Source organism: Amphiprion ocellaris, chromosome 8, assembly GCF_022539595.1.
Source record: "Amphiprion ocellaris isolate individual 3 ecotype Okinawa chromosome 8, ASM2253959v1, whole genome shotgun sequence".
NCBI classification, from domain to species: Eukaryota; Metazoa; Chordata; class Actinopteri; family Pomacentridae; genus Amphiprion; species Amphiprion ocellaris.
Window position 1 is genome coordinate 22,499,178 of NC_072773.1, and position 20,790 is coordinate 22,519,967.

The 20,790-nt window shown below is 39.5% G+C and overlaps 3 protein-coding genes across 8 annotated transcripts in view; 2 read left to right on the plus strand and 1 right to left on the minus strand.

Moving 5' to 3' along the window:
- The window catches only part of camta1a (calmodulin binding transcription activator 1a), a 283,696-nt gene extending 277,904 nt beyond the window's left edge, over window positions 1-5,792 (minus strand). For 4 of the 6 annotated variants that reach the window (XM_035954375.2, XM_035954373.2, XM_023283635.3 and 1 more), the window contains exons 1-2: window positions 5,360-5,791; window positions 1,495-1,596 (exon numbers count right to left, since the gene is read on the minus strand). In XM_035954375.2, coding sequence (XP_035810268.1) covers window positions 1,495-1,596; window positions 5,360-5,384 — 127 coding nt within the window. In that variant the 5' untranslated portion in view covers window positions 5,385-5,791. Of the gene's footprint in view, window positions 1-1,494; window positions 1,597-5,359 lie in introns of all 6 variants that reach the window. The other 2 variants (XM_035954376.2, XM_035954374.2) reach the window with 2 other exon arrangements.
- A 1,513-nt stretch (window positions 5,793-7,305) lies between these two features.
- dnajc11a (DnaJ (Hsp40) homolog, subfamily C, member 11a) lies at window positions 7,306-16,613 on the plus strand. Its single transcript, XM_023283641.3, has 16 exons — window positions 7,306-7,445; window positions 8,438-8,567; window positions 8,691-8,764; window positions 9,898-9,999; window positions 10,114-10,242; window positions 10,339-10,461; window positions 10,607-10,680; window positions 10,788-10,977; window positions 11,072-11,157; window positions 11,633-11,749; window positions 12,082-12,237; window positions 12,367-12,436; window positions 12,687-12,744; window positions 15,451-15,593; window positions 15,701-15,830; window positions 16,156-16,613. Exons 1-16 carry the CDS (start codon window positions 7,374-7,376, stop codon window positions 16,179-16,181), a joined length of 1,680 nt encoding a protein of 559 aa, XP_023139409.1. The 5' UTR covers window positions 7,306-7,373; the 3' UTR covers window positions 16,182-16,613.
- A 3,434-nt stretch (window positions 16,614-20,047) lies between these two features.
- LOC111577402 (F-box only protein 6-like) lies at window positions 20,048-20,790 on the plus strand (the record flags this gene model as incomplete). Its single annotated transcript, XM_023283657.3, has 3 exons — window positions 20,048-20,342; window positions 20,459-20,573; window positions 20,691-20,790. Coding segments are annotated over 3 exons (510 nt in total), but the record flags the coding sequence as incomplete, so codon positions are not given.

Consider the following 20,790-nt stretch of genomic DNA (forward strand, 5'->3'; position numbering starts at 1 on the left):
TTCTCAGCCCTCACCAAACTCACCCATCCATAAAAATCCCATCTCAAGGAGAGCAGAGGTGAGGTCTCTCTTGCTCTTGTTCTCTCTCACTTTCTCTCTCTTGCTTACACATGCACACAAACAAAGCCCTTCTTTCTGTATCATAACTACTCCCACAATTACTCAGACGATTACTCAGATCAATGGTTTACCTGCCTGTTTGAGCTTCTGTATTCTGCTACAGTGTGTTCTGGTAGGCAGAAAAAGCTCCAGGCTGAAAGCATTAAACAGGGTGTCTGACATGGGTACAGGATACTGTAATACCATGCAATAACATGAGGGAAAATAGCAAGACTGGCAAAACGTATTGTCAGTCACAGCTGTCACACATGAGGGGGTAACGCAAAAGTCTATCAACAATGTCCCTGTTACAGTCTGCATCCCTGTTTCATAGCTCTGCAAGAGCATGCTGCTGCCTTTAAATCTCTCAACACATTCTCTGCTAAACATCCCAAAAAGAGACCAGTGACAAATATCAAGAGAGGAGTCTAAGGAGGGGTTTGGGGTGATTTCAGACTCTCTATTTAGAAATGACAATACATGAGCACACTTAATTATCCAGTCTCTAGTCTGGATCAACAGAGTCTTCCAGCAGTGAAAAGATTGGTGTATTCATTAACAATGAAGGGGCTCCTTTCTGCTGAGAAACAATCTGCATTACTGGGGACAGTTTTTTCAATGGATAAAGACAGAGGCTAAAATTCAGACACATTCTCTAAAGAGGAATGAAGGGAAAATCACCGCAAATAAAGTCAAGACTTTGGCCTATATTTCTGACTGATTTGTTTTGGTTGTGACAGAAAATAGCGCTTGCACGCAGACTTGTAAGTGCACTGAAGCAATTCCCACAGAAGCTGGTTTTTACAAGTCATAAAAACCTCAGCTATGATGCTGGGCTGTCTTTGTTCTTTGCCCCTGGTCTACAGTTCTACAAATGTAAAGAGAGGGAGGCTGAGAAAAATATCAGTTCATTTGAATGAAAAAAATATCAAAGGATGTTAATATTTTTGAGCAGTGCATAAATATTTTGGTCATACACACTTTCATTTTGCAGCATTTTAAACCCATATTGTCAACTTGAGTTGATCCCCCTCTATCAAATGCAGGTTTAAGAAAAGCCGAGAAAAGGCAAGTACAGGGCCATAATTGATGGCTCAAAGTGTAAGCTTTCTCTCTGAGGGTCTGCTCAGGTCCTGATCCCCTGGCCTCAACCTGAAACAATCACTCTTAGTTAACGACAACACTTCAGCTATTGACAGCGTGATCCCGTAAAGCAGACACTTCAATCAACAGAGCAGCCGGAGGAGGTGTTGTGTTGGAGGAGAATAAAAGAAGGAGGGGGGCATGGGGACGGATGAAATCAAGAAGTAAATAAATGAATTGATGAATGAATAATAGAGTGGCCAGCTAGTGGCCTCTTGGAGCAGCAATGCAGTATTAATAACTGACTCTTACTGTTCGTCTCTGTGTCATCACTGATACTCTTAGGTGGACCATGGCCAGCATAACACACTGCTGATCTGTACATTCGATCCGGATTACGTACTTTCTTCAGTCCTTCAGGAGGCAAAGAGAAAAGTAGAGAAAATCGAGGAAAAGAAGCATTCTCCCAGCCTGTGATAGCTAAGCAAACTCCCCATGCAAGCAATATCAGTAACAGAAACTACACAGTATGTTGAGATACATTTAAAACACACAAGAAGCTGTTCGGCAAAATGTGATGGGAACAATATTAACATTAAAATATAATTAGGCTAATAAATCACATTGCATTTGTCTGTTGTCTATTTAAAACAGTCAAGTTCTCCACAAACTGAATATTTTTGTCCCCACAAGATAAATGGCCTGTAATAGGGGTCACTGTAACTCTGGCTAGGTTTGATACGGGTCAGTAACACTTCTTATTGTACCAGTGGTAAACTGAATGAATCAATACAATCAATCAGTGGATCCGTGCAAAGCAGTCAGTAAAGATCTATTACACGCAGGCATTAGGAGTGATACGTCTCAGCAACCACAGACTGGACCTGTGTCCCATCCATCCATACTTCACTGATTCAATTAAAAAGGCTGGGGAAAAATAACATGTAGCGCCTGATTCAACACAAAACTGGGAGAGCAAATCGTCTGACATCATGAGGAGGTTAAATTCATCTCTCTTTACAAAACAGCAGAGAAATATTTATACCATTGCTGCACAAGCACTTTTGTAAGTTAATGGCTGACTGCGTGCTTACTTGATGTTTTGCTGCCGCTTCACCCTGAACTTTGAGTGAAATGATAACATCGTAAAACTTTTTAAACTGCACTCGCTTGAAAATAAAAGAGAAAAATTACTTCTTGCATGGGGGAGACTACAAACCAAATTCCCTACATTTTTAATAGCAACCTTTATTGATTGTTTGTTTTTTATCTCCAAAGTTCCAACTGCATTAAAGTTACATTAACGTGGTTTAACACACCTGTGTGACTTTTATGTATCAGTAAACTATGTCGTCATCGTCGGATTTGCATTTATCTGATTTTAAATTAGTGTAAATACCCAACACAGTTGTCCTAGGTCTACAAAAAACTAACAGTATCAAGATTCAACTTCAGAGGGTAAACACATCAATATTTAACTTCAACACAGAGTTTCCTTCACAAATCTTGTTTCATTTCTCACACTTGGCTTTTGTACAGAAATATTTGTAGGACACTCTGCTCGGGTAGATTCATACCACCACTGGCTGTAGTTTTTATCCAGAGCGGTGTCAGTATTAGACGTATCAAGCCTGTCCTTTCAGTGCCCTCCAGGCCTTGTACTTAAAGTAACGGACACACAGAGCTTTTTATGAGTGTGAAGGAAAAAAAATACCCCCAAGGGCCTGGACAATCAGTTAGGCTGGAGAGAAATACCCCAGGATGTAAACATTACACCACAGAGTGAGATCGGGTCATGGCCCCTGGGTTTAACACAAGATGCAACCCTCAGTTGTTATGGGCCATCATAAGACCTGCCAAACAACTAAGAGCGATCAGCACTGCCCGCATCCCACAAGGACAAAAAGGTTAAGGAAAGACTGCTCAGCTCTCTCAGTGGCAACCGCACATCAGGTACATGTCATGTAAAAAACTGTAATTGTCATATCCGCTGGAAAAAAAACAAAACATGCTCGACATTAATGAACAAGCAAAAACTGGTTGCAGGAGCAAAGATTCACGACAGCTCGGGGTAAAAGGACCAGGTTTGCATGAGACGACATCGCATTTACATAAAGGTATGAAGCACTCTCCCTCTCTCTACGCTCCCCTTCCTGCTCCTCCTCCTTTTTTCCACTGACCGGCCTCACAGGAACACTGAAAATAACTTGACCGGCTCAGCAATGGGACTTTCAAGTCAGGGTTTTCAGCGAGAGGCCCCTGGGTTGGAGAGGCATCGCGATTATCAACTGCAGCCTATTTGTTAACTTCAGCTATGTAGATGAATGCATTAGGACTATACACCACAGTGAAGTCATTACTATCACAAAACCAGATGTCTTCATTTTTTGTCATAGCCACAGACAGAGCCCATGGAAGTGCGCTTCTGTAGCTCAATAACACCCCCTGGTGGGACTTGGTGTGGTGGTTGGCACACTGACATCCAAACAACTGAAATCCCAGTGTTTTATCATTTCCCCTCATATGGACAGAGACAATTTGAAACATTACAGTAATTCTACATCAAAAAGAATTTGCGTTTCAGTTTACAGACACCAAAGTGTGACAGAGGTCTGTTTAGTTTTGAAGCCTGCAACAAAACATTAAGAGCAGCTTAGAAACAGCTGGACCAAACGATTTATGTAGAAATCTTTTTTTCCCCCTCTCGTTTAATTTATGCAGCCAGTTTTAAAGTCTAGTATGACTCGCTTGCTGCATGCAAAGGGTCAGTACAAATCAATAAATGCAATATGCCACAAGCATAGGAAAAAGCAAGAATATACTGCAATAATGAGTTATCACTATACTCAGTTATGATCATTTTTTAAAAGTTAATCAGTTTCAAATATGGCAAAATTGACTATGGAAGAAATATCTGAATAAACATAAACAATAAAATGCAATTTAACATGCAGATAAGGTTTCCAGGCTCAAGTTTTTTTCCAATCTAATTTTAGCAATTTAATCTTTCATCAAATTCAGATTGTAAATATGTAACTCAGTCCAGTCCGCATCAAATATCTTTGACAGTGGAGAGCTGCCAAGAAAATTAGTCCTTTTGAGAAATGATGAAATATCTCTTATCTTTCATGCAGGCTTTTTTTTTTAATTACTCACCCAAAATTTCCATGGGCCTCTCTGAATGAGAACAGATCTCTCATGCATATGGGTTGCAATAAAATATTGCGCAAAAAAGGAAATAATTAAGTCTGGTGCATTTCATTTTAAGTTAGCGAGCTGTGTGAAATCAGCTGAGGAGAGAGAGGAGGGGAGAAAGTCATCATTTTGTCCTATGTGTAAAGTAGTGTAATGGGCAGGCTGCTGGAAATCCTACTCTCCATCCTCCCTGCCTCCTCTGGTGTGATGGCATTTCAAGTGCGATGGGGCACTGCAAGCGGAGCAGGCGTTACAGCGTTTTAGATGCCCGTGTCTCAAAGCAAATACAGGCCAAGTAGTATTAATTGACAAGTGAGAAAACACGAGATTCGCTTATTTGAGAAAAAAAAAAACAACAATAAACACACCACTTCTGGTTCGTAAACACTGTCCGCTGAACGCCAGAGAGAAGAACCTCGCGCTTCAAGGGGGGGAACGAAACAGACGAAGAGAAAAAAACTAGACTTGTACATTTAAAAACAGACATGTCTTAATTATTATTATTATTATTATGTCGTCAAAACAAGCTGCAAATAGCGGCTGGAGGAGGGAGCCGTAGCGACACATAAACTAACACAAGCGCTTTTAAAGCTGGGTAATAAGGGAAGAAGTTAGTCGATGCCAATGACATGTTGTCATTAACTTAGCCTTGTTGTTAACAACTTGAATTGCTCGTCTTTTGACAAGGACCCTGAGCACGATAAGCGCTAAACGTGGTACTTTTACCACGCTGACTATCTGTCCCCGTGGCGTGCTTTAAATGTGGGCTACGATGGGAATAGTAGCTGGCTAGAATGCAAGCTAATATTAGCTGGCTAGGTGATGTCTCCACGTTTCAGCTGCCTATTCGGAGGAAAATAGCGGCGCCGTTTTCTGGCGAAAATTTCTCCACGCGTGTGTCGTCTCCGCGCGGAGTTGCGGCTGTTCCGAAAAAGCACACCGCGGTCATACTAGTAAATTAATCCCATTATATTTCTCTTACCTTCCGGCTTGTTTTCGGCAGCCATTTCCCCTTCACGCGCAACATCCTCCTCCTCCTCACGACCGTGGGTACCACGCGCGTGCACGGCGAGGACAGCACGAGGAGGGACCGGAGGAGCAAGCGGCGAGTCGGTCCGACCGAGGCGAACTTACCATTGGCTGCGAGGCGGTGACTGACAGAGAGGCTCCGGGATGAAAAACAACACATCTCCCCTCACCTTGGCACCACCGGCCGCGTTTTTTTTTATCCTTTCCTTTTTTTTTTTTTTTTCTTACAGTGAATTTAAAACAGCTCAGAGGCGCTGCAGGTCCTGCATGACGCTTATGTTAAAGGATGGTGACGTGTTCTTATATTAAAATGATTAAAGTGAAAAAAACTTGATGTTTAGCAGGTTGGCTGCATATTTTAGCTTTAATTAAAACGAACTCCATTGTGAATTTGTGTGGCTGCTTGACACACGAAACTTGTTAAATATTATGCAAAATTATCTGTTCATAGTCTCAAAATCGGAAAGTGTCCATCTTTATTTCATACAACTTATCTCATACTGTTCACACTGTCTATACACCCCATACTGTGTATATATCTCAAACTATCCATATTTTATATTCTGTTCATTCTGTTTATACTGCTCATTCTCCCTACCTGCACATTCGTCTGTTTTCACGCTGTTATGTACAGCTTTTATATTCATGTACTTAATGTAACATATTGTGTATACCCACAATGTATATAATGCACTTTACTGTTGCTTTTGTTCTTTTGGTTAGATGCTAAACTGCAATTTCTTATCTTAGTATTTGTACCCTCTTCAGTGACAATAAAGTTGAATCCAATCTAATCTTATGACTGGAGCTCCATCTGCAGATTTTTTATACATACTTGTTCTAATTGGCTTTGTTTTGCATGTTTTGTTTTGGGGTTTTTTTCTGCATTGAATACCCTGAGTGTTGGTTTTCGACACACAGAATCCTGAAAATAAATAATAAAACACTTGAGACATATGAGACAACAGTAACAGTCTGCACAGTCTGTCAGTCAAGTATCCAGATGTCAGTTTACATTTGAGAGGCTGCAGAATATATATATATATTTGCTTTTGTAAGCTTGTCTAACTGTGGCACCACAATACTGAAGGCTGCAGGGCTTTCTTGGAGATCCCACCTCTTGTGCGACCAATCCAAAGGCTTTTAAAGCCACATGCGGCAATAAACAAGTTATCAGTCCACTGTGCAATCAAGGTTCTCAACTTCTATCATTACAGGCTTTACATTAGCATGCATATGGCTATAAGCAACCTAATTACAGATCACTGTGCTTATTCGAGTCAAGCAGGGCACTTAAGGAGTGCCTTTAGGAGGCTGCTGACCGTCAGTGTTGAGATGCAGTGTATAGTTTGAGGTGGTGGTGCTGAAAGAACAGCTCCCCTGCTGCCTTCCGCCCGCGAGCCTCGCAGCCAACGGCTTGTTGTTATTGCGAAGACAGTAATAATAAACTACCGTAATGAAAGACCTAATGTATTGAAGTGATTTTCCCACTCCTTGCCTTAATTGCTTCTGAATATGAAGCCGACAATATCCCTTTAGAATTAAGGCAATCACGTGCGTCCTTAATATAAGCAATATGCATTTCCCAAGCTGAAAAAAGTGCATATTCAAATATGTTTAAAGGGTTTTTACCCAAATTTATATTTAGTTGATATGCTGCCATGCGCAAAAAAACATATATTATTGCATGTAGCCTAATGAACAGTTTAAATTAAACTATCGTTAGCTGCAGGGTGAAAATACCAATCTATTTTTTAATCTCGAGTGTATGTACTTGAAGTATCCCTTCCTTATAAACTCGACAAAATCCATGAATAACCGAAACTTGAGCATGCATAAGATATTATGTATATACAGTACACATGAGCGGCGTTGTCGCTCATCCCAGACACAGGGGGGCGACAGAGGGCACACACAGGTCTGTGAGCGACGTAAATCCCCCGAAGAAGAGATGACCGGGTGTAAACATGGCGTCTGCCTTGGACGATGATGATATCGGGAGTGATGACTATTATTCCTTGCTTAATGTCCGAAGAGAGGTACAATATGCTGTTGTTTTCCCACTAAATGTCTGCGCAGATGCATGTATTAGTCATTTAATAAAGTTGTCTCGGTTGGTATTTAGCGGTTTCCCGTATATTTAGATGTAAAGCAGGCTAGGTAGCTAGCTTGTGACCCTCGACATTGATTATGTGCAGTGACTCTTTGGCTGGATTCGCTACCACATGTACAGCAGGTTGCGGGGTTACGGCATTACCAGCTTTAACTGCCAGTTGAGGAAGCAATATAAAGATTTTTGTGCTGCTGTGTCGATGTGGGATCCGACATCGCACTGACAGTTATTTTCAGTTTCAGATTGATCTCATGGAATGTGGACAGTGCTAACTTGCTAATGCTACAACTTACTTCAGGGCTTCGTGGTGCAAAACTTACAGTTTAATAAGTCACTCGGTCACTCATAGGACACTCTCAGTCATCGTAGTTTCATCTCATTTGGTGATGGAAGGAACATTATGTTAATCTGCAAATTTCATTTGACTAAAGACATTTGCAGCATATGGACATACTGTACTGCAGGGAGACTAAAAATACTAGTTATATTGCTCGTATAATGTGCTTATTTTTTATGTGGGAGAGCATGAGCATGTGAAATGCAGAAAAATGTTCTCATTCAAGAAAATAATACAAAATGTACAACCCATCCTTTTAAAAATGATGTGATAAAACACAAATTGAAAGGTAATCTCTCTGTCAGTAATCGAAAAATAATGTGTTTATGCTTAGGTAACAATACACCGTATAATATAAATGAAAATGCGGCCTCTTAACTATGATAATCGGAGAATTATCTTTTATAATGTAGTCTGATTCACAATAATGTGATTATAATGTGACTTTAAGGAACAACAGTATTAGTAGTAGGTAAGTTATGCAGTAACAGAATGATGCTGTGTGTCTTTTCTATTGCTGATTAAGTTTCCCACACTTTTGTTCTTGTTACTATTTCCACTATTTCTCTGTGATGTTTCAGGCTACACAAGACGAGCTGAAGGCAGCATACAGGCGATTATGCATGCTGTATCACCCAGACAAACACAGAGATCCTGAACTAAAGCGACAGGCAGAACAGCTCTTTAATCTCGTACACGAAGCTTATGAAGGTAAGAAAAGCTGTGATCACATTATGCAGTCGACTCCTGTTGCTGCTGCAGAGATAACGATGTTGACTGGAATGTGTTAGAATCTACGTCGTTTACTGTTGCTTATTATGAATCTCTCCCTAGTTCTTAGTGACCCACAAGCTCGAGCAATCTATGACATCTATGGCAAACGGGGACTCGATGTTGATGGATGGGAGGTAAGTCTGTCAGTGACTATCGTGGTCAGTACACAAACCAACACATACAGTAAAAAAAGAATACCATTGTGTTGAGCGGCAGTTTTATTTATCAAGTTTAATATGTACATTGATGCACCACTGACATGCACTGCAGGTAGGAGACACTTCATGCATCATTTTGAATTTTGTAACCACGATTGTCTGAGCTGCCTCATTCATTTCTTGAAAATTTGAATAATTTGTTCTAGGTTAGCAAATTCTAACCTTGAGAACACACACTGCGATGAAAAATCAGTGTCAGCAATTCAAGTTTATCAAAATTAAACAAGTCAAGCAATTTTAGCTGTTTCAATCTCATCAGATTGGTCAGGATCGTAAGTTTGCATTTGCAATATATGCTTTCTGAACATCCTTCTCTTTGGAATGCATTTAGTCCAGGTTTAGGTTTGGCAGTTTTTTGGCAATTTTCCCAAATCGGTGCATATTTTTAGTTTGGTGTTTTAGAAATATGCCTTAAATTTCATTGTCAGATGATGAGGTGTTTTGGCCATGTGACTTTGGACCATATTAATGACAAGGTAGAATACATATGTGACATTAGTTTTACACTTGATGCTCAATATTCTTTAAAAGTACCTCCCCTTTTTGGTGGTAAAATTTTAATTCTACTGAAGTGGAGAGTTGGCTCTTGCATCCGTAGTAGGTCAGTGGAATCACTGAAAGAGATGCATTAAAAGAAGTAATGATCAAATTTGCTATCAGAATCACTCGTCTTGTTGCTCATCCCTTGGTCTTCACTTGAGAATAATTCACAGAACAGTTCATAGTTAATCTCAATGTATTAACCATAATGTGAATAAGCATAATATTTTGGCATTGCAGTCTAATGGCATGAAGCCTGCACTCTCATCATAATACTTTTATGTCCTGTGTGTTTTTTCCTTTCATTTGCATCAAAGCACTTTTGTTTGGCTTCGTCTGCGTTCACTAAAAGCACTAATACTGGACAGTACAAAATATGAAGCCTATAAATATCTCCAGAGGAATAACTTATAGGAGTGTGAAATTTCTGCCGCTGTAACTTTTTATCTGCAAAAAAAGCAGCTAATCCACTGGCCGCTGTGCATGCAAATCATATCTTCTTTTTCCAGGTGGTGGAGAGGAAAAGAACCCCTGCAGAGATTCGAGAAGAGTATGAGCGTCTTCAGAGAGAGCGAGAGGAGAGACGGCTTCAGCAAAGGACCAACCCAAAGGTATGTCCGAGGGAGGGTAACGAGCCTCACATTGAACTGATTATGATGTAGGTGTCTTGTACATGTTACATTCACAAATATTCAACTCAGTATTAACTCTTGATGACTTCACAGGGGACGATCAGTGTGGGCATTGATGCCACAGACCTCTTTGATCGGTATGAAGAGGACTATGAAGACATGGTTGGAGGCGGAGTGCCACATGTGGAAATCAACAAGATGCACATATCACAATCCATAGAGGTAAGTAATGTTTTGGAATGAAAAAAAAAATGGCAGGTCTAAGATTGCAGTTAGAAATGAGGTTCTCATCAAAGAGCTTTATGTGTTCTTCTGCAGGCTCCTCTTACTACAAAAGACACAGCCATTTTGTCTGGCTCCTTGTCAACCCACAATGGAAATGGAGGTGGCACCATTAACTTGGCCTTGAGAAGAGTCACTTCAGCGAAGGGGTGGGGTGAGGTATGCTGCACTCCCACTGGACACCCCACAATGGTGCTATAAATGGCACACTTTCTACCTCTGCCTCAAAACAGGTGTCTGACCGTGTTATACAACATGCACTGGTATTTTAGGGTGTGAAGCTTTGTTTTCTGTATTCATACAGATAGAGTTGGGAGCTGGAGACACTCATGGACCTCTCTTTGGAATGAAGATATTCCGCAATTTGACGCCTCGATTGTATGTGTTGAAATACAGGCAAAAAAACCAAAACGTCCACATCGTGTGTTTTCACAACAACGTGAACACATCACAGATTTTCTTTTCCCCATTTGTTTTTTCTTCAGCTTTGTAACTGCCCAGTGTGGCCTTCAGTTTTCATCCCGAGGCGTGCGTCCTGGGGTCACCACAGTGCTGGCCCGTCACCTAGACAAGAACACTATGGGCTATCTGCAGTGGCGTTGGGGGATCCAGTCCTCTATGAACACCAGCATAGTGAGAGACACGAAGAGCAGCCACTTCACCTTCGCAGTGCAGGTTAGCAGACAGCAGTTACATTTAACTTTAATCACAGCCATCTGAATCAAAAGTTGCCTCACCGAAAATGATCATGTACTCTTTGTCTCTGCAGCTGGGTATTCCTCACACTTTTATGATGATGAGCTATCAGTACAAGTTCCAGGATGAAGACCAGACAAAGATTAAGGGCTCAGTAAAGTATGTATATAGGTTATTTGGAAAATGCAATTAGGCTTGTGCAATGAAGCAATAGCAACATGCACATACTTTACCATCATTAAAGTAGAAAACGAAAATACAAAATTCAGTTACATGAACCAACCCCAAGCATGTTCTCTTTGGTTCATTGCTTCCCACTAAAATTAGCATTAAAACATTACCTATGTACCTCAATAAATAGGCTAGGTCGTTCAAGTTTTTCTTTATTAAAAAATAGGTAAATAAATTGATGAATGGCCGTCAATATTGACTGAAATGAAACGTTTTGTTGTGATATATTTTTCAGCTGTATTGCCCAGCCCGAAATGTAATCCTAAGTTCTTATTAAGATCCCTGTTATAGGCTACAATGACATTTGTATAGTCTGAAACTCTAAAGTGACTTGGATTTAAAATAAGCTCCAATTCAAGTCAGCTGCAGGTGGAGAGGTATTGACTTTCTCTTTATGTTACAGATCAGGTTTCTTTGGGACTGTGTTAGAGTACGGTGCTGAGAGGAAGATCAGTCGACACAGCGTCCTGGGGGCCACCGTCAGCGTGGGAGTGCCCCAAGGTGTCTCCCTGAAGATCAAGTAAGTGCAAATCCTTGCTGTTGTTTCCAGACGGTGTTACTCACAGTACTGTTGCCATGGCGCCCATAGGAATCAAGACGTAACTTCACGTCAGCCAATCGAATTAATTTTCTACAAATTTTGTCTGCATTTGGGTTGTGTCTTTGGGCGTATACACAAAGGAGTGGGCCAGCTGAGATGCCTGGCACATCCTGGGATGTGCATACTCTGAACTGCGTAGTTCTTATTTCTGTAATATCCTAGGAACAATCAGCACAAAACTGACTGCCCTGTCTCATGTAGAGGGTGGCAGTATTTTCACTGTGCTCATAAAACCAACTCTGTACCTGCAGACTAAACAGAGCCAGCCAGACGTATTTCTTCCCTATTCACCTGACTGACCAACTCCTGCCTAGTGCTGTATTTTACGCCACAGTTGGACCACTGGTTTTCTACCTCGCCATCCAGCAGCTTATTATTCGGCCCTACTTGCGGGCCCAGAAGGAACAGTAAGAAGCCCTCACTTTACCATTGGTTGTTTCATGCAAGCAATGTTATTGGAAGTAGCACCACATGTGTTATTATGGCCAGATTTTATGAGCTCATTTTATTTCTCCATTTATCTTTTAACTCCACAGAGACTTGGAGAAGCAGAGGGAGAGCTCGGCCTCCGATATAGCCCGAAAGAAACAGGAGGCAGAGTCTGCTGTGAGTAATTTACAGGCTTACACGTAGCTTTGGTGCCAATCTGACATTGTGGTTCAGCGTTAGATGAAAGGTTCAGGTATTGCGTCTGACTGTCAAGAAATATTAGTCCCAATGACAGTTAGATAAAGGGCCGAGATGGGATTAGATAAGATGCAAAGCATTAGCGAAATTCATTAGTGTAATCCATATGATGCGAGATCTCATTGTTTGTGTCTGTCTCGTCCTCTGTGTGCCTTTGTCATCTCTAAAGGTTTTGCTCATGCAAGAGTCTGTGCGGCGGATTATTGAAGCCGAGGAGTCTAGAATGGGTAAGATCAGTAATATTTAAGGGATGAGCTTATCCCGAGAATAATGTTTTTTAAGCAGCTTGTAAAACCAGAGTATTTGATTCTCTTAGATTCTGAACTGTTTTTCATGCATTTTGATGCTGATGTCTGGTTGAACGTTGCTCACTTCAAAGTGTAATTTCACAGATAGAGTCCCTCTTTTTTGCTGCATTAAACAGACCTGTCCCTCTTTGGCAAAAAAGTCCCCACTATTCACCACTTGTGAATTCCAGGCAAACTTAAAAAAAATGAGGCATAGCAAAGATTGTAGTGATGTTCTTGAACAGTTCAGTGACGTTTAAGAGGATTGAACACCGGGTAAAGGGGCAAGGAGTGTATGTGCCTTTCCATTGTTGTATCAGGAGACTTACTTTGTGGCCACCGATAGTATCTGAAGCCATTTTTGTTGAGAAATGGAAGCTTTTTAAACAGGCTTGGAATAGTTATTAGAGGAATATAGTTCTGTGGATTTTTAATGACCCTCCAGCCTTCATCTCCACTGGTGATAATGGGGCCTTTTTAGTTTGCCTTTGATAAGCAGAGTAACAAAAAGCTCTCAGCAGACGGTATAATTTTCACCGGGGGGAGTTTGGCAAGTGATAATTGGCTTGTGACACCTGTCATTGTAGAGCTTGCTTTGATTTTAGCATCATCAGAAGTCCCCTAGACTTTGCGCTTATAAAGCAACATTTAATAACTGTGTTTGTGTATAATCACAGACACACAGCTGCTCTCTCTGTTTAATGGACTAAACTCACAGGGCTTTCCATAAGAGTATGGAGTAGCCAGACAAGTCAGGGAAAGTAGCCAGCCAGAAAGGTTTTGGCAGTAAAGGCCCAAATTTGATGGTCTCTGGTGCATTCACGCCACTTTTCAGTCATATACACCAATCTGTATTATTGCATAATTTAGTAAGTTTGCCTAACCAATTGTAAACATGTAGGAAATTATTGTAAAGGATAATTGGGTAGGATTCATGTGTGTTTTAGCAGACAGTCTGTAAAGAGCTGTTAATATTTCAAACCACCTATACTCCTGATTGAATCATTCAGGTTTTTTTTTTTGACTGACATCTTCACTGTAAGGTTTATCTCTTATTTGTTGTTTCACTAAAACATAAATGCGCTCACATTCAAGGAAAGAAATCCGGCTATTTAAAGGAGAAACATGTTCTTAACCACGTCTTTTCTAGCATGTCTGTTGGTTTGAAATTAAATTCCTTCTAAAATAAACCTATGGCAAAAATCACTTGAAAATTACAAAACATGTGAATCACATGATTCAGATCATGCAAATCTACCGAATCAACTCAACTTCTTGTCATATTCAGCTGTAAAAATCGCATTGTAATTTAACAGAATTTATTCATTTGTTCAGTCATTCAGCCCATAAAAATCTAGAGCTTGTAGTGGACTTTTTTAACGTCCCATAATGTGCCCCTTTTCAGCAAATTAATAAAAGTCTCACAATTTCCCAGAATGTGTCTTTCAGTATTTCAGCTCAAAATACTGCAAAGATAATTCATTTCACCTTGACTGTATAACTCCTGGTTTCGGCTCTCTTCTAAACAGGCTGTTTCAGTGTCTGTAGTTTTGAATGCAGCTGAGCTGCTGCTGTCTATGCCTCCTTCAAGGAAGACTCACTGGATCAGTAATTGACAGTGTAGAGCAACACAGTATGGCAGCTTATGTGTGGGAGAGCAGGACTTTGTATCACCTGAAACTCTCTCTTTGAGAGATCATTTTACATTGAAATGAGCGAGAGCACAACAGGTGATATAAAATCACAGTATACCCGCCAGTCCATGTGTTTTGGTCTCAAATCCATCTTACAGTTTCAAGTGTTTTTTGATTGTCCCTCAACTTTACAGTTTCCATAGAGCTCTGACCTGTGGGCATATGATCAAAGTTAATGGCAAAGTTAACTACATTAACCGCACTGTGTGCTAACACTAAGGATTTTCCATTAAATGTGGGTACATTACCATCAGTAATAAACCCAGAGTGTCTTCAGCTCTTCAGATGATGCTGGGAGTGCCTAAAGACCTGTGTGTTCATTCTTGTAACCAACAGCAGAACATTTGGTGGTGTGCTTTGCTTGTGGCTGAGACATTTGAGTTATCAGAAGCAGCTGTAGCAGTGACTCTCCATTCTCTAATAGACGGGACACAACCTCTCAGCTGAGCATGCACACATACACACAGTTGTATAGAGAAACATCATGTTAAATGTATTGCCACTACATCAAATTTGTCAAATCAAAAGCATCTTAGATTCAAAGATTAATATAATAACATAGCCTGCTTTACTTAAATAAGTAGTTCAGCATGCTAAAGGAAAACTCCGCACTCTGAACTGGTTCCACAATTGTTTTTGCAGCTTGTAGTTAAAATGGATCATGCTGTGTTTTTGTTGTGCTCTGGCTAAATGATTTAGAGGAACTGTAGAAAAAAAGAAATTCCACTGGTGTTGTTAGAGACTATGCCCACAGTTGTCAGTCAAGATTGAAATAGTGAAAATGGCCATTTGTGTTGGGAGTTTTAGTATCAGTTATCCCAAAAATCTGTTTCTGTTTTATCTGTCATTCTTGGGATTTCTGATCTCTACTCTCAAACTAAGTCTGCCATTGTGTTGGCTAATTTGCATTTTGAAACACATTGCCGATGCTTCTTCCTGAACCTCATCTCAGGTCTCATCATCCTCAACGCCTGGTATGGCAAGTTTGTCACAGACAACAGCAGAAGACACGAGAGAGCGAAGGTCATTGATGTGACTGTGCCACTGCAGTGTCTGGTGAAAGACTCAAAACTCATCCTCACCGAGGCCACAAAGGTACGTCCATTAATCCAGTGCAAGAACCACAGAAATAATCCCAAACAAATACTATAAAGTAGATTTTAGAATAGCTGCTGCTGCATGACTTTGTGTTATTTTTCCAGTCAGGACTCCCTGGTTTCTACGACCCCTGCGTGGGGGAGGAGAAGAGCCTGAAGGTGCTGTATCAGTTCCGCGGCGTCATGCATCAAGTCCTGTCAGGAGACACTGAACCACTCAGGATACCAAAGCAATGTAAGTCCTGGGACAGCACAGTGGCAAATGAGACCCGAGTCGCAGTGGTACCCGGTTATCTGTCGTGTTTAGACACTGTATTGCAGATTAATGATTTGGTAGATTGTGTATTCCCTTGAAATGTGAAACCTGCCCCTGTTTCAGATGTTTCTTACAACGGGGAGAGTTTCCTTTAACTCCGAGCCTTTTGTAGACGAGCTTGTGCAGCACATCTGAGAATATTTTATCTCCGCTTTGAGAACGTCCTCTGAAATACACCGAGCTCCATCACCAGCCACCTGCATGTGCTTGTTCTGACCTTTTTGCTTTTGGTTCCACTGTGCAGCTCACAGGATTGACGCAGACACATAGGAGCTCCTCCTCCGCTGACCAAAAAGACTCGTCTCTCGTCTGTTCTGACAGAAGATGGACAAACCTCTGTTTTAGATACGACATGGATCTAAATCTGTGTTACTCAGAAATTGTGCATTTACTTCCTTGTCTTTATATTAATTTAAAAATGCAGAGTGGAGTAAGAACATCACAGACTGGATTAATCAAAGCCAGTATCCATGGACGGGGGTTGTGGTCTGCTTGAAATTCTAATGTGACACCAAAATCAGTGGCTACCATGTTACTTCCCAGGTCTTCTAGCCTGCTTGGTATCCATTTATTTTTGGTATGGCTTGTAAATTATGACAGAGTTCTATGTACTGTATTGAACAAAAACTGCAGTGCCTATGTGATTGAAGACAAGATTGCACCTCTGTTTGTTTGCCATATTATTAAAAACTGTCTCTCTCATGTTGTTTAACAATTTTGGCACTTTTTCAACATAAAGATTTCAGTAATGCTTGTGATATGAAATATTCTTGATGGTCTTGGTTAAAGCAAAGTCAGTAACTCTGAATGTGCTTTACTGTTAAAGATATTAGTTTCTAATGTGTGCTTACTCTGGGAAAAGGGAACTGCGGAGACTTTTAGTGATAACTGGAAAGTGGTGGGCAATACAAGCAACAGCTGCTAATACACAAAGAGGAAGCGATAAAAAGAAAGAAATAGCCACCAGTGACCACCGATGAATCATCACAGCTGCGAGCTTAGTTGAGCAGGAAGAAAGTGCAAATGGAAAGTGTTGTGACTGAATAGAGTTTAGAAAGAGTATTTATCATCTGTCATTTGAAGCTCATTCTACTCAACGTTTACTCTTCCACTGCCCACCAAATGGTGTGAAATCTGTAGGTCTTTCCCCTGTGACCCTTTTCTTCCCTCTTCCCTTCCTTTGCTATAAAGAGAAACGAGTGGTTTAAGTGAAAGCATATAACCAGAAATTTCCTGCAAGATTCACCAGTAGTGAATTTTAAGAGAGTAGACTCACAACAACATATCAGCAATGCGTTGTTCTTCTTTTCAGAGTAAAATGGCATGTTCTTCATCAAAATAGTCCATTAAAACCAGTAATGTGAACTAGGGAAAGACGCCCCACTTAAGAACAATGTCTATTTTAATTTAAATATATATGTAATTGTCAATATTATATGTGCACAAGAAGAATGCTTGAGTGAGCAAATTTAGGGAGAAATTCAGCCTTTAGAGACTACAGCTTTGTTATTATAAAATTAGATGGAAACTCCTGAAAAGGAGTATCTTCCGCCAAGAGTCATGTTGGTCAATATATACTTTGTACTTAGACTAAAGCAACTTCTAATGAATTCTCAATCAACAAACTACACAGACTTAAAGGATGTAGCTTTTCCTCTACAGTCAAAGGTATTCATTACCACTTATTTAAACATTGTAGCATGAACACAAGTTTTTAAGTTTATTATTCAGAAAATTCAGGTGTTCCACCTAGTATTTGCACAATATTTAAAGATTTTTTTTGTTTGAAAAACTTAATTAGCATAATTATCAACACAAGTCCATAAGTTGACAGATATTTTAAAAAATTAAGTTGCTTCAATATGATTTTTTTAAGTGTTACATACCTTATTATCATATTTAGGAATATGTGTTGGCCAATTTAAAGTTGCTCCAATAAGCATGTAGGAGAGGACACTTGAAATCCTGAACTTAAGGTGAAGAAAAATTGAGTTATGAATTTAAGTTACCACAAGTTAAATTCAGGTCTAAATCAACTGATGCAGAAATTTGAGTTTCACAACAATATTGAGTTGATGCAATTACCAGCATTATTATTGCAAACCCACCCATAAAACTTGAAAGTCTTATCTCAATCAGTTCGTTGTTTTTTTTTAAATTTTCATCATAGATCCTGTATATTATTTTTCAAAGTGTATCAGTTAGAAAATCCTGGGTAAACTTCCACATATTAGAAATGGACAATTCTCTATATGACTCTCATGTGCAGTGAAAAAGATTTGCATATATGTGTTCTTGTTTTGAAGAAAAACACAATGGCTTATTTTGCACTGTCAAAACCTTACATTGACATAAATCACTTCCTTTCATTTCCTCATACCAGTTACATGACTCCAATGTTTTTTTTATAGGATTATAATGGCTGCTGGGATCAAAGAAAATACCTGAAATTAAAAATAAAAATAAAAACTGCTGTATCTAGTGTTCAGGCGAGGGATTGTGGTGCTGTAGGGAGACTAATTGAAAGGCAGAGTCCGACCACAGACCCGCTGCAGCGACTCCATCATACGACATCTGCACACTTCATTTTTTTTTTTTTTAACTCAACATGGACAAAAGTTACGGACCATTCATTTAAATTAGCTCTGGTGATCTGCCATAGCAAGCTGTGTAATATCAACCTATCCAATTTAAAAAAAATAAAATAAAATAAAATAAAAAATTGGACAGCAAGGGTGGCAGAAAAAATACGTTGAAACCGTAAAAACGGTGAAAATAACAGCAGGTATCTTTAAAATATTGTTTGTTTCTGATTTAGCAACGGTTAAACTGAAGCCTTAAAAGAACAAACTATCATTATGTTACGTTTAGGCCAGTTTTTAAACTTTTTCACCATGTTTAATAATATGTTTTGTGTAATTTTACCATCTGTAATTTAACAAAACTGGGAATATCTGTAAAACAACAATTAAAAATTTATTACTTTTTACCATTTTTTCCCAATCCTTAACATACAATAATATTACATAAATGCACTAATTCATGTTTTTTTTTTCAATTTTTTTGTACTAATTTTGTCTTTTTTCATTTAGCTACAGTTAAAATGAAGCCTTAAAAGAACAAACTAACACACTACACAATTGAATTCACAAAGAGTTCAGTAAATTTTTTGCACCAAACATTACATTTGCATACAGGACTCATGTATCCCTAAGACAAAAGGCAAAAACTATAGTAACACTCAAACTTTATAGACAGCTCTGTGTCTCTCACCTCTCCTAGCAATGGTAAAAGACAAAAACAGTCATAGAACAGAGACCCATATTATACTAGCAGCTCTTATGAAGAAGTTACAGTTATTTCTTCTCCTTTCTTGCAGAGACTTAGGGGTGAAATTTACAAGGTTGAGAAGAAAAGAGATAAAGCCTTCACAGAGAAAGAGAGCATCTTTGTTCTAATGGCCTCAACACACTATGGTCAAATTCTGAGCTGCACACTAAAGAAGAATAAGAGACACACACACATTAACATTGTATATAATTGATATATAGAATGTCAAAGGCCTTTCCTATAATCAGAAGCTAAACAAGCCTGCCCAACATACCTCAAAATATGATGATTTACCAGTTTCATACGGCATACTACGTTTGTCAGTAGTATGTAGTAGGCAGCTTCAAACACAGCAATTGTTACTGTTGTCACTTTCCAGCTGGAAAGAACCAAAGTCTAAAGATAGAGAGGGTTCTGTGTGTACCAGATGGACTTAAATATGAATATAGGAATTTCCTTCCTAATTAATATTGTCTTATCTTATCTAAAAGAGCATCTTTGGTTTCTACTTTTTGTTATTAAAATAAAATACTTACTGTGAAACTAGAATGCAACTTTTTCTATTGCCATCCAATCTAAATACAATATGAAGGGACAATTGACTTCAAGCTGAATGGGCTCCTGCTTGTAATTATGAGGAAACTGTGTACAGAAGTGTTTTAACGTTGACACATGAAGAAAGGAAAAACGCACAACTGAGCAACAACTTGACTCTATTTCTTTTTGTGTATCATTGCAACAAATGGCTGGTGTAGTTCAGATGCTGTAACTATATGATCAGCAGGGGGCTTTGGTCTAAAGTCTGATTAGTGAAGGCTTCAGCTGATCGGCATCCTTTGTATTCTTGTCAGTTCTTCCCTTATCCGCTGGAGATCCTCGAGGAAATCTTCCTGAACCTTCCTCCCCATGAAGTGGTCTGTCTTTGCCGGTTAGTGTGCCGTCAGTGGAAAGAAGTGGCAGACAGTGAATCTTTGTGGAGAGAGAGATGTAGAAGAGAAAGATATCAACGTTGTGATGAGTCCCGAATACCCGACGACTGGAGGTTGTTTTACTTCATGTGCAAGAAGAGAAGAAATCTTCTCAAGAATCCAATTGGAGAAAGTAAGAAACCACAAAACTGAATTCACTCAACATGTGAAGGCATTATTTTCTCACTGAAACAACAAATTAACTCCACAAATTGATTCCTCGCCCAATCGTCACTTTTGTTTTTGCAGATAAAATGAAGGATTGGCAGATATTGAACAATGGTGGGGATAAGTGGAAAATAGAAGGTGTTATGGTGCCACATCCAAATAAGAAGGTCCAGAGAAACTTTGTGACCTCCTATGAGTTGAGTATTCACCAGCAGTGATCCAGAAAATATATGGCAATTGCTTTATAAAGTTCATTTAAATTATACTGTAATAACCCTAAAACCATTTCAAAACCCTTTTCTGTTGTCTGCAGTATGTGCAAAAAGGCACAGATGATTGATTTGGAGAAGGAAGGTTACAACCCATCGTTTATGGATCAGTTCCAGCCAGACATCAGAATATCTGATTGGTGA

What these genes read in the sequence shown, in the direction of transcription:
- dnajc11a (XM_023283641.3), top strand. Translation starts at nt 7,374, where the DNA reads ATGGCGTCTGCCTTGGACGATGATGATATCGGGAGTGATGACTATTAT. An exon ending in GGTGTCTCCCTGAAGATCAA is followed by an intron (nt 11,750 to 12,081) that starts GTAAGTGCAAAT and finishes CTGTACCTGCAG; the next exon opens with ACTAAACAGAGCCAGCCAGA. An exon ending in TTGCGGGCCCAGAAGGAACA is followed by an intron (nt 12,238 to 12,366) that starts GTAAGAAGCCCT and finishes TTAACTCCACAG; the next exon opens with AGACTTGGAGAAGCAGAGGG.